Genomic DNA, 12,181 nt, shown 5'->3' with positions numbered 1-12,181 from the left:
AAAAATGAAGAGCAGTTACTTTAATGCAGTGAGGAATAAATCTGGGCCAATCCTCATCACTAGCAAAAGTAGCTACTCCTTTATTCCGCCTCTCTTTCATTGCCATGAGCTGCATTTTTACACTGACCCTTTGCTAGTTATCTCCTCTGATGCTGAGGAATCATATCTTGTCTGCACTTCCCATCATGCTGAATGAACTGTTGTTTTCCACCTGGTTGTAGACAATACCCCACTGTAATCAACTCTAAACAAATGCTTGAACTGAGTGGGACTTCCTTTAGACTCCTGCCAGAGCCCTGGCAGTGAGTGCTGCTGTTGGAACAGGGTGATTCTTGCTTGGTTGCATATTGTCCTTTTTCTGCATTCCTTCACTGTTCCATGGTGGTTGAGGAAATCATGAGTTTTCTGCTGGGAAGGCAAGTGAACACAAGAAAAGACTGCCTGCAGGGATTGTGAAGCCTCTAGTATAGGTTAGACAGGGCAGGTAGCTGTCATTTATGATAAACACAGATAATTCTGGCTTGGGACAAAGATACAGACTACATAACCTCAAGGTGCCCTCTAGCTCAATTTACCCAGGCTTCTACATAGCACACACTTTATTAATATGCATATTAGTGTCCCAATGTGATGTGTTTTAATATCACTCATAATGCAATAAAATTTGATGTCCCCTGGAGAATATTCATGCAAAATTACCTCGTGTCATCAGCAAGAATGCGTATGATTTGTGCATCTAAATACAATGATGTTTTCATGACGGAAAACGGGTCAGCAGCGGTCAAAATGCTGAAGAGCAGTGTCTGGTATGAGCGTGCACTGCTGTGCCTGGAACAAGCCTTACTTGAAAGCAAGAAACAAGACATGCTTGAAAGCATTGCCTCTTGCACAAGCTAGGAAGTGCAGAGCCCCAAGTCATGGGCTGACCAAAAAGGACCACTGGGAACTAGCACCCTTTGCAAAACCTCAGAACAGAGAAAGGCTTTGTAGAAATAAAATGGAGAGTTTATTTTTTTTTATAGGAGGATATGAGCTGTTGCAGTCTGGGCTGGTTGCTTAACTCAATAAACCTGGCTCACGAGAACCCCAGCACTTCCATGCTTTTGGATTCAAGGCAGTTCTTTGGTTGTGATTTCTAGTTGCCAAAGTGAAGGAAAACTGTAGCACTTTTTGAACAGCAAGACAATATGGTTTAATCCCTTTGGCCTCTGAAAAAGAGAGGTTTCAGACCTCACATCATCCAGCAGCTAATGTAAAGCTTAGCAAACCATGCAGGCTTAGTAAACTAACCTGCTAATCAGCTTCTATTTTCTTGAACTATGCATGAATGGTGCAAATTCCTGGAGAACAGCCAAACCCTGAATGCAGTTCTCTTACGAATGTCTCCTGTGCTCCGCCTCACCTCTTCATGAGGGCTGCCCCAAGCTGCCTTCTCTGTCCTCTGAGACTTTCTTGCAGGCTTTCAAAGCCAGCCGCCTTGCTTGCAAAATCATTCAGCATGTGCACCAGGCACATCCTGAAATTATCTGCTTTGCTCCTATTTCCATCTGGTATAGTGACAGCAGGAAAACATGGTAAAAATACAAAAGCAGTATGGGCTTTGCGTGTTGTGGCTCTCCCTTTCTCCCAATATAGGTTAGTGATGTCAATATTTGGTTCTGCTGTGCCACAGAGTTTAGTGACTGTGTATTAACCACAAGTCCTTACCAGGTTCCCAGCTATCTAATGTACAACTCTTTGCCAACTTCCCTTGTTTACTGCCTCATCTTCTCAACTTTTGTCTGAGACCCAAAGCTTTCTGTTCATCTGCTGGACCTGTATTCTCGCTTCCTCATCTGCTCTTTCATTAGACTGGTTTCCAGTTTCCATAGAGACTGCAAGCCTCACCTTGCCCTCTGAATTAGTGTCCCTTTGTTGCATTTCATGACTGTGGAAGGACATTAGTTTGCTCCAGGCACTTAACTAGAGAAAAAGATGTAATTGATTCCCTCAGTGTAACAGTAATTTAAATGAGAGCAGATTCAGACTATGGAGGGACTACAGAGAGCAGGTTATTGTGCAAAGGTTACTGCGCAGAGGCTGTAATGAAACGGAGGTTCATGGAGCACTTGATGGCAAATGAACACAGAGCGTTGAGGTCTCAAGAGGAGACAGGACCATTCTCATTCCTCTAATGCAAAAGCAACAATGTCCTTAATACAAAAAGCAAAGATTAAGAGACACTGACTGTAGCTCCTGGGCATTAGTTTTGCCTGCTCTGACATGTCCCTCCTGTTCGCATGGCTGTGCGTGTTACACCTCCTGATGTACTGCAGCTGGTGATGCATGTGGCTAAAATGAAATACATCTGGTTGGAGCTGATGGTAGCATGTGATCTCATGTGTAGAAGGGCAGAGAAGCCCGAACCTTAGCTCTTCTCTGGCAAGCACAAAGAGAGGGACCTACTGGAGCAGCATGCAGAAGGGATGAGGTGTGGGGACGAAGGCAGGCATGGATCTAGCTGGCAGCAGGGCAAAAGAAGCTCAGTAGATGAAGTGGTATCCCCTGGAGCTGCTGCCTGCCAGAAACATTTCCACTTGCGCCCCTCTGTTCCTGCAGAAATGAAAGAAAAACAGAGAAATATTTTCATCCTATTAGCTCTTGAGTGCCCAAATGCCAACTATTAGAGGCCAGCACTGGTAGCCAAGGGAACAGTCCTCCCACAGGAAAATAAGAAAAATACAGCTGAACAGCATGGAGAGAGGGCAGCACACAAAAGGCTTGCCAGATCATGAGAACATTTGGGTTTTGTTGTGGGGTTAGTGTCCTTTTTTCTTTTTTTTTTTTTTAATATAGATGGATAGCTCTACTCTTTTTATCCATTCGGAGCTCTTAGGCCACCTGTAAGCTAAAGTGCTGGGGCACTCTTCAGCCTTTAATGGGTTTGGGAGAGCTTCAAACTGCAATCTCATCAAATAAATGCACAGCTGTGCCTGAATGAAAAAACTTGCTTTGTTTCCCACATCCAACTTGTCTGTGCCCATCTATGCACCTATTCAGCCATGGCTACAGACAGAAGGTGAAGATGTCCATGATGAAAAGCCACATTTCTGTCCCAGCCCTCACATCTGCCAGGCAGACGTCTGAACTCTGTGCAGGGCCCTGTTCAGTAAATGCAGTGGCACATCAGCAGCAGTATGGTGGTGCTATTGGGGAATATTCCTATTGGGAATTTCACCCCCTACAGATTATAGAGGAATGAGCAGATGAGATCTTGAAGTTGTGAGTGAGTCCAGAAACTCTGCAGGTATTTGAGAACGAATTTGATCTGACGGGTTTATATTCCAGGAAAGACCTGAATATGCTGTGACTTGGGTCTGATTCCTTTGCTAAACTGGCAAAATAGATTTTTGGATTGTGATGATTTACTTTGGAAACATACCTACCTTGAAGCAAGCTCTGAAAATTATCACCTGTTTTGCTGCAAAGAAGGTAGTCTAGTACCTATACGGAGTCCTAGAAAGCTGTCTGTTGCACATAGGGTTACCATAGCTCTTGCTGCACTCAGAGACATTAGGGAAGATGCTTCCCTGGGATCAGGAGATACTTCAAGAGCCAAATTTAATTACTTGTCCTTTTTCCTTTTACATATTGAGCAAAGAGAAAAAATAGAATTCATTTTGAATCAATCGCATGTTGTTTAAGGACAAGTGAATGTTGCTTAAGGACATATAAGTTCTAACTAGAAAGAATTCCTTGGCTATGCAATTTATTCTGGTTCATTTTTGCTGTGAGATCCTCTTCTTTTCTACCTTTAGTATATTTTTCTGCCTTTTTAGTATATTGATACTGTTTTCTTCAACAGCTCTAATATGAACCAGCTTCTGGGAGTGTTTAGGCCAAGACAAGTCATACTCCAGCAAGTCCTTTTAGACCACCATATAGGTCCCAGCTGAGAGAAAATGATGCTTGATGTGCTGAAGAAAATGCGCAGAGTCCCTTGGCTTTAACCGTATTCATAGGCTAGGCAGTATCGCACAGGGCAATTTCCAACAAGAAACAGCATTTGTTTGTCACTTATTAGTTCAAGCCTCCAAGCACAGAAAGTATTTAATCAATTCCTCTCCAGACAGTCATCTGATCAATTTGCAGTGTCATGACAAAAGCAGAGCAGAAATGTCCTATATCCCAGATTGCACACGGACCGCTCTGAAAGAAATGTTTCCAGAGCTGTTAGTATTAAGGTTCAGTACAATTAGATTTCAAGGTTGTATCTGTTTCCCAGTTGCTCAGTATCTGATTCAGCCTAGTGAACAAGAATTGAATAAAAAGCCTTTGTTCTTTCATTCTTAAACATCAAAAGATGTTACTTTTTCTGTCCCTTTGTGTCCCCAGGCAATGTTAATGCCTTTCAAGTGCACTAAACGAAGCGTGAGGCACCTGAAATTTTCTGCTCTTCAGCAGTGCTAGCAGTAAGCTCCTGAGCACTGGCTGTCTTCACTTACTGCTATATGCCATTTTCCCAGCTCGTGTGTCTGATGCCGTCATTGTGCTCTAATAAAGGGCTTCACCTTTGGCTCTCCAGAGGGTGACGTTTTCACTGGTGCTTCTAAAATGTAAAACTTTTCCACATAGGCTTAAAGTTCTCACACAGTGTTGCAACGTATCTGCCTGTGGGATGATAACAAGTATTCTGGGCTCAGTATTATAAAATGTTGAAGCAAAATATTCATTGAAATAAAGAGGAGATTATTTATTTACTCAAATCACAGATCAAAACCTTTGCTTGAAAATGTTCCCCAAAGAACGGCAAAAATTATATGGCAAAAAAAAATATAAAATGTTTCTAGAAATATGCTATATGGTAAGTACAGCCTCAGGTGGCAGCTTGTAACTGCATGACATCTAAAGCAAAATCACCCTGTGTTTGAAAGGCTTGAATGCTTTGCGTTCTTAGGGAGAGATCTCCAGAGACACATACAGGTGTATGCAGGGAAACATAAGGAAAGACCTTCTGGCTACAGGTCCCTGTTACAACTAATTTCACTCTATCTCGGCTTACTTCTAAAGTAAGATACTATACATTTGCTTTGTACCAATTGCAGCACAAATAAGCAAAACAATGCTATAGAGAAAAGGCACACAACTTCCCTGAAGATAACACAGCCACAAAAGGCTGCTTGCAGTGTCACAGCTTATCTCTTTTGAGCCATTATTAATAACAAACACTTGTGGTGAGGTGGTTATTGCATCTTTCTGGAATAACATTCCACAAATATTATCAGAATAACACTCAAAGGCAAATTTCCCATCTTAGTGTTTCTTGGCTTGTAAAGAATTGACAGGTCCTTGCCATGCTAAACATTGTTTGGAGAATTATCAGTTTGGGCTGTCTCTGATACTGCATGACCTTAAGTAAGTCAATAACCATTCAGTGCTTGTTCTCCTCTCACATATTATAGACATAATACAGATTTCCTTCTTGGGAGTTTGCAAAACTGGTTGTCGTAGAACAATTAGCATTTCTTGGGCAGGAAGCTCTATAGGAACATGGAGTGCTTCCAGCCTCAGGACAGCTGGAAGGAAATCAGCTCGCTCCTTTTCAGTGCTTTTCCTGAGACAATTAAATGTTCTGACCAAGCCATCAAGTGTCAGAAGAGGGCTGTCAGAGTAAGGATGTTTTTACAGAAGTTGGGGTAGCCTCATCTTCAAATTAGGAAATTACATCACGGCCAAACAATTAGCATTTTTCTTCTATGGCTTTCCCATCCCAGCCTGGTATGTAATGGCTCTGCAAGCTGAGCAGCAATTCTGCGTTTCTTGTGATTCATGAAATGCACTAGAATGCTTTGGGTGACAACTGCTGTATAAACATGGGGGGGCTCGTCTTTTTTCTTTCTCCTGTTTTACTAGAAGCCTCTCAGTTGCTAAGAAAAACTCTCCAGGGTATATTTAAAGCACCGTATTTCAGTTTTGCATTGACAGAATGAGATCTTAGAGAGAACTCCCACCACACTCATGATTTGAGCGGATGTGAGCGTTACCATTATGCTGTTCACAAATCCCCATCTGAAATCGCCACACTAAAGTGGCCTTAATTTTGTAATTCCACATCACACAAATTTCTTACTAGTTGATCTAGGGGAAAAAATGGATTACAAATAAGACTATATTACAAAACCAATTACCAAATTACAAAGAAGGCTGTAAAACAAAATTTGTATGTAAGAAGTATAAAATACCATATTTGGAACTTATATACCGCTGGTAATTGTAACTAGTGTTAGAGTAGAAGGCAATAACAACAAACTAGGAATACACTATTTAGTCTGAAATTAGTATAATTAGTGGTTATTGTGTTTGCTTCAAGAGTGGATACTGAAAATGAAAGCACTGGGAGGCTACAGATATGGAATAAGAAATGAGATATAAAAAAATGGCACAGAATTAGATCATTAAAGTCTTAGGAGTCTTGCAGAAATCTGTTTTATGCAGATTCTGGGCCATACTGTTGATACAGTGTTTGGATAATCAGAGCATGACACTAGTGTTTGACACGGAGATACGTACCAGGAACTTCACACAATCCTGAATCTTGGACTGTGGGTCTCTGGGTCAGGGGTGTAATTATGGACATGTACAAATGGCCTAGCCCAGACTTGAAATGGATGTTAGTTCAGAACAAGTCATTGCAGTAGCAATACAACTGGCTTATTTTCTGTTCTGTTTCTTGCTATGCCCTGACCCTTTTTCCTCCCTCTGCCTTCTTTCTGCAACCTTAAAAAAGACCAACCCTGAGCAAAACTGTTTCAGTCTGAGGTCTAATGAATGAAATTCTGAAATGCACAAGGGAAGGAGGAATTTTTCCTCCTCCATCTACCAAAGGAGGAGAGAAGTTACCTGGGCAAGTTCCTCTCTCCCCCCTCATGATAATAGAAAATTGCGAAGAGCGAATTTCTTTCCGCATTACACAAAAAGTTTGTACTGTATCAAAAACTCATTATTATTTTGCTTTTGGGGGGTGTGGGGGGGGGGTGATTAACATGCAAAGTCTCCCAGACCATCCATCTGGGTGGGCATGTACAGCTCTAAGGCCCTACGCTACCTTCACACATACGCTGCAGAAAGTTGTTACTCGCAGCTGAATAAAGGTTAGCAAGCTGCAAAACTGCTTTTATTACAATATAACGCAGAAACACAACCACCAAAACAAGTCTTTTTCTGTTTCCACAGGGTCATGCAGCTTCTTCACCTGGCACTCTTTTGTCCAGAATGAATCCAAATGATACACACAACACAATGTGGTGCCAATGGTTTTCACATCTCAGTACAAAACCGGTGCTCCATTAGCAATCTTTTCACAGCTGCAGGAGGCATCCTGCAGTGAATGCCTTCAGGATTTAAAGCCATATATTCATAAATGTATTTAATTAATTAGAGTTAGTCACCATTCCTTTTCAAGTATGTTGCTGCTTTATTAAAGGATGTTGGCTGTATGCTTACATCAATCCAAACAAATAAAAGAGAAAACAGACAGTGGTTTAGGAGCTGTGAAGCTGACTTAAACTGATCTACTTCGAAAATAATCCACTGATCCTGCAGAGATCAGCCGGCCTTCCATATTTCCAGGTATGTTATTATAATTGTGTTCTATCACGTTTTCTTTATGACATCAGAGGCATTGGAGGAACAATTTTCTTCCCAAGAGGACATAAAATTTAGCCTTTGTAACGTCAGGAAGACGTTCCAAAAAAAAGAAAAAAAAAAAAAGATACTGGCCTTTTGATAATTCCCTTGTAATATCAGAGCAAGGTGGTTATAAACCAAGATTTGCAGTACAATTTTCACCTCATAACAGATTTCGATTATGTCTCCTGAACGCTGTTGAGAATAGATTGCTGGGAACATGGGAACATCATTAAGTACATATAACATGGCAAATGCAACAGACTGATCAGTTTTGATGTTTCATCATTATGGAATCCTATGAGACTCTGGAGTCTAATAGGAGCAGACCTTACGTACCTAATGCATCTGTTAAAGCATCATCAGCATCTGTGTAAAATAGATATAGCTGTGTACCATGCAGGCAGCAAACTGTGTAAGCAGAACCTGAAAACAATTTAAACTGTTTTTTGATGATGTGTTAGTATAACAGAAGAGTAATCCTTAATTTGGGCTTGCTTTTTAACTAGCAGTACAAAATTGAATTATACTTCATAAAGTTATCTGTGCTAACACATTTGATGCCTTTAACACAAATTTCATTTCATAATATTTAAAGTCTCTAAGTTTCTGTGAGTTTTCAAGTGCTATAAAAAAAAAATAAATCCCTTCAACATGCACTTGATATGTGGCTTTAATTATCTGCAATGTGTGTCACTTTTATTCAGGACGTTCCCAGGTGCCTGCTTGCTGTGCTGTCTGGAAGTTCCCAGGGGGATCACTGCCAGTTGTTAGTCCTCTTGGAAGAAAGCCTGTACCAGCATGGCAGGTTCCTTTGGACAGAGGATCTGAACAAGCCACTTGGAAGCAGTGAGTATTATGAACTCCAAAGAAAGATCGGGGTTTAAAATTTCATCCTATACCCCAATGCCTTGAGCCACCTGTAATTGCTTACTCTTGTACGCCCAACTCCAAACTACTTTTTTACTAGACTGCCATGCTCTTACTGCACAAGTAACATTTACTTACACTTACCTTTCCCAAGTGTTCCTCTAAAACAGCTCTGCTTTCTTGAGATGCTATAAAATGTTAACTGTCTTAACAGAAAAATTAATCTCACTTTTTTCACCACTATTTTTTTTGCAGGCTGCTGAAAACAGAACCATAGGCCTTAAACCTAAGGTATGCAAGAATGCTTGCCATATACTGCCATCTGTCGTTCCACTGTACCACTGTGCCTCTGTAGATTTATTCAAGCAGTAAGCATATAGAGCATTCATGTTCTAAATCAGCAGTACCTTTACAGCAAAATGTACACACGTGTATCACAAGCTTTACATGTCTGCATACACACCAAAATTGTAAAAAATTGTGATTGCATGAATATATTTATATATACTGCCCTACATATTTAGACTGCTGTGTCAGAAGGTGTAAGTTTAATTATGGTTTGTATATACATAATCTATGTGATCATGTTTAATTGGAGTCCAGCATCTAACCAGTTGGCACCTTGTTTCCTGAATCTATCAGAAAAAAAAAAGTAGAACATAATGTTTCAAAAGCTGGCTGGAAACTAAAACAATTATTGTGTAATTGAGCAAGGAGGTTATCGCTGTGGAATGGAGAGGGATCCTAAAGCAGCCAGGCACACGTGGAAGTCAGATATACACTGACTAACTGGTTCACAAGATGCTGAAAACAACATTCAGGTTTTGAAAACCCAGGTGCATGTCTTATCTGAAAGGGAATCTCCTGCCTTGGATACTTACCTGTAATTAGTATATCTAGGTCAATTCCTAGCTCTTTTACTTTTTTCTTCCACAGTCTGAAGCAGCTCTCTTAAACTCAGCCCCTTCAGCTCATCTGCCCAACAAAGTTAATTAATTTCCTTTCACTCCTGCTTCTCTCTTTCCTGCCCATTTCATTTGCAAGAGCTAAAGGCAGAGATGTCTTTAAGTACACACTGCCATATAGGCTCATTTCTGTATTGGGCTTGCCATCATCTGGACATGACCAAAACGTTTCTGCCTTCAAACTAATCAGGAAAAGCTTCACACTCTAAGGACCTAAAGCAAAATTTACTCCAAACCTGGAATCACTGCAGACAGTAACAGGCACTGTCCAGGATCAACAGGAGGCATGGATGAACCTCTCACAAAGCAAAGGACAGTATTTCTGTGTCCAAAACCTGCAAAATTAGCATGCTTTTAAAGTGAAAGCAGTTCAAGATCTGTGCTTGGTCCAGCCAGTGGTTAGCTCAGAAAATCTGTGAATTCCACAAGAGCCTCTGAAGGGCATGAACCTTTACACAGCAGCAATCAATTCAGCCTGAGCTGAGCACAGTTTTTTCTGTGCTCAGATTTTTTCTTCCTTAAAGAGGAGAGGGATCAAAACAATACACTTAAAAACATACGTATTTAAAAAAGCAGAAAGGCACAGAGTTGGTCACATTTATTGCATTCAGAAAAATATGAACTTATTTGCATATGCAAATACTTACAGGATATTTATTGAGTGAAAACCATATGCTCATATGATTTAAATAACACATTCACTTGCCATTTAAAACTGCATTCTTGGTAATTGCAACTGACAGTTTTACTCCCCAAATGTTAAAGAACTTGAAGCTTCTTTCTGTTCTTTATGCAACTGTTTTGCCCTGTTTTTCAAATCCTCTGCCTTGGCATCATTCTTCTCAATGCCATCTCCCAGTTTGTACATTCGGCTGGCATTGGCACAGGCCCATATGTGACCCAGCTCACACCCTTTCAGTGAGTACTTCAAAGCACGGTTCATGTCCTTTGGGACTCCAGGTGCTCCTTGGAGATATATTACACTGAGGTTGAAGCAGCTAGGAGCAAAATTGCCATCACAGGCCTTTGTGTAATAGTCTCTAGCAGCAACTGGGTCAGGTTTATCATCATCATTTACTCTTCCATCATGGGCCAACAGCCCAACGTTATGACAGGCATTTACTGACTTCTTCCCGCCTTTCTCACATGACTTCAAAAACGATTTGTAGGCAGCTTTCAAATCGAGGTCAAGTCCACCTGTCAACGAAGAAACCAAGATCACTTACTGTAAGGATAACTTGAAACAGATGAGAGCTCTCTACTTTGCAGCAGTGCTCTTTGTGAAAGACAGCAGCACTCCCTTGAGATGCAACAGTCAAAATTTAAGACTTCAGAATCACTATTGTCTCAGTTCCAAAGACTTTGCTAATTTTCAAGTTAGGAAACCCTCATCCAATTCTCAGTAATCAGAATATTTTGTGCAGACAAAACGCTTTCCACCAGCACATATATGAAGATTCACAAATAACTTACACTAGGCAAAAGTATTATTTTGCCAGTATACCTGTACAAGTGCTGAGATTGTTACTAGGTTCAAATACAGTACAAATATCATATTTCTCACTGGTACTGTTATTTAAAAAACAACCCAGTAGTTTAACTGCGTGCAATGACAATGCAATGTCAGGTGGATACAGGGCCTACTTATGTGCCTGTAAGCAGAGCTACCAGCTTTAAGTCTATTTGTGCCTTACTTTCTGTAAAAAATTACATCCAGACATGCATATATCAAAATTTTTGGAACAGCGACATTCAGTGGTGGATATACTTACCGCCTATAGGCATAATCGTAAAGAAATAATATATGTGGTAGCCTAAAATTTACTAGGAAGCAGCTTAAGGTTTTTCCCCTTCCCTAGCTTTTATGATATGGCTATAAAAGGGGCAGGGCATGCAGGTGTGCAGCAGTTTGAGATTAAAAGAAAAAAATTAAAAGGATTAAAGCCGCGATTCAGGGGGAGGGAGGGCCGCGGCGCGCCGAGCCCGCGGCGCCTGAGGGCGCTGAGGGGAGGCACGGGGGGCCCCGGCCGGGCCCGGAGAAGGGAAGGCGGCGAGGCCAGCGGCCGGCCCCCGGCTGTGCCCACCTTTGCCGATGGCCTGGTAGGCCCCCAGCTTGTAGCAGCTCTCGCCGTGTCCGTGAGCCTCGCAGTTGTCGCGCAGCACCCGCGCCGCCGCCTGGAAGTCCTTCTTCACGGCGTCCAGGTAGTCGGCGAGCCGCTGGCAGCCTGCAAGGCACCGCCGGTCAGCGGGCAGCCGCCGGGCCCCGCGGCCCCGGGGTCGCCCTGGAGCCGCTTACCCTCTGGGTCCTTCTCCTTGAAGCACTGGTAGCTGTACTCGACATGCAGGTTCGCCAGGTAGTCCCTCACCTCCTCCTCGTCCTCGAAATTGATGAGGCCGGCCATGCCGCCGCGCTGAAGGGGCCGCCCCCGGCGCCTCCTCTTCCTCCTTCTCCTCCTCCTCTTCCTCCTCCTTTCCCGGTTCGCGCTGAGCCCTATGAATCCAGGCTCAGCACGGGAGCCTTCTGCGGAGTCCCAAAATATAATAATACATCTGCAGTATTTTACCTGCCAAGGTTTGGGCCATTAGGATACGTATTGCTGAGGTTTTACCCACAGTCATCACATCTGTAACTCGAGATATTCGTGTGTGCATTAATACACGGCACAGCCAAGGAGCCAGGG

The 12,181-nt window shown here is 42.2% G+C and overlaps 1 protein-coding gene across 1 annotated transcript; it reads right to left on the bottom strand.

The window, feature by feature from the left end:
- Positions 1–10,083: 10,083 nt before the first annotated feature.
- Positions 10,084–11,952, bottom strand: COA7 (cytochrome c oxidase assembly factor 7). Its single transcript, XM_068690167.1, has 3 exons — positions 11,797–11,952; positions 11,585–11,725; positions 10,084–10,697 (listed from the first exon to the last, which is right to left on the bottom strand). Exons 1-3 carry the CDS (start codon positions 11,900–11,902, stop codon positions 10,246–10,248), a joined length of 699 nt encoding a protein of 232 aa, XP_068546268.1. The 5' UTR covers positions 11,903–11,952; the 3' UTR covers positions 10,084–10,245.
- Between the last annotated feature and the right edge of the window lie 229 nt (positions 11,953–12,181).

The sequence above is a fragment of the Anas acuta genome, chromosome 8 (genome assembly GCF_963932015.1).
Source record: "Anas acuta chromosome 8, bAnaAcu1.1, whole genome shotgun sequence".
NCBI lineage: Eukaryota > Metazoa > Chordata > Aves > Anseriformes > Anatidae > Anas > Anas acuta.
This window is presented reverse-complemented; position numbering and strand designations above follow the sequence as displayed.

Coding starts and splice junctions, on each gene's coding strand:
- COA7 (XM_068690167.1), bottom strand. CDS start 11,902: ATGGCCGGCCTCATCAATTTCGAGGACGAGGAGGAGGTGAGGGACTAC. Junction 11,726..11,796: donor CAAGGAGAAGGACCCAGAGG/GTAAGCGGCTCC, acceptor GGTGCCTTGCAG/GCTGCCAGCGGCTCGCCGAC. Junction 10,698..11,584: donor CTACCAGGCCATCGGCAAAG/GTGGGCACAGCC, acceptor CTTCGTTGACAG/GTGGACTTGACCTCGATTTG.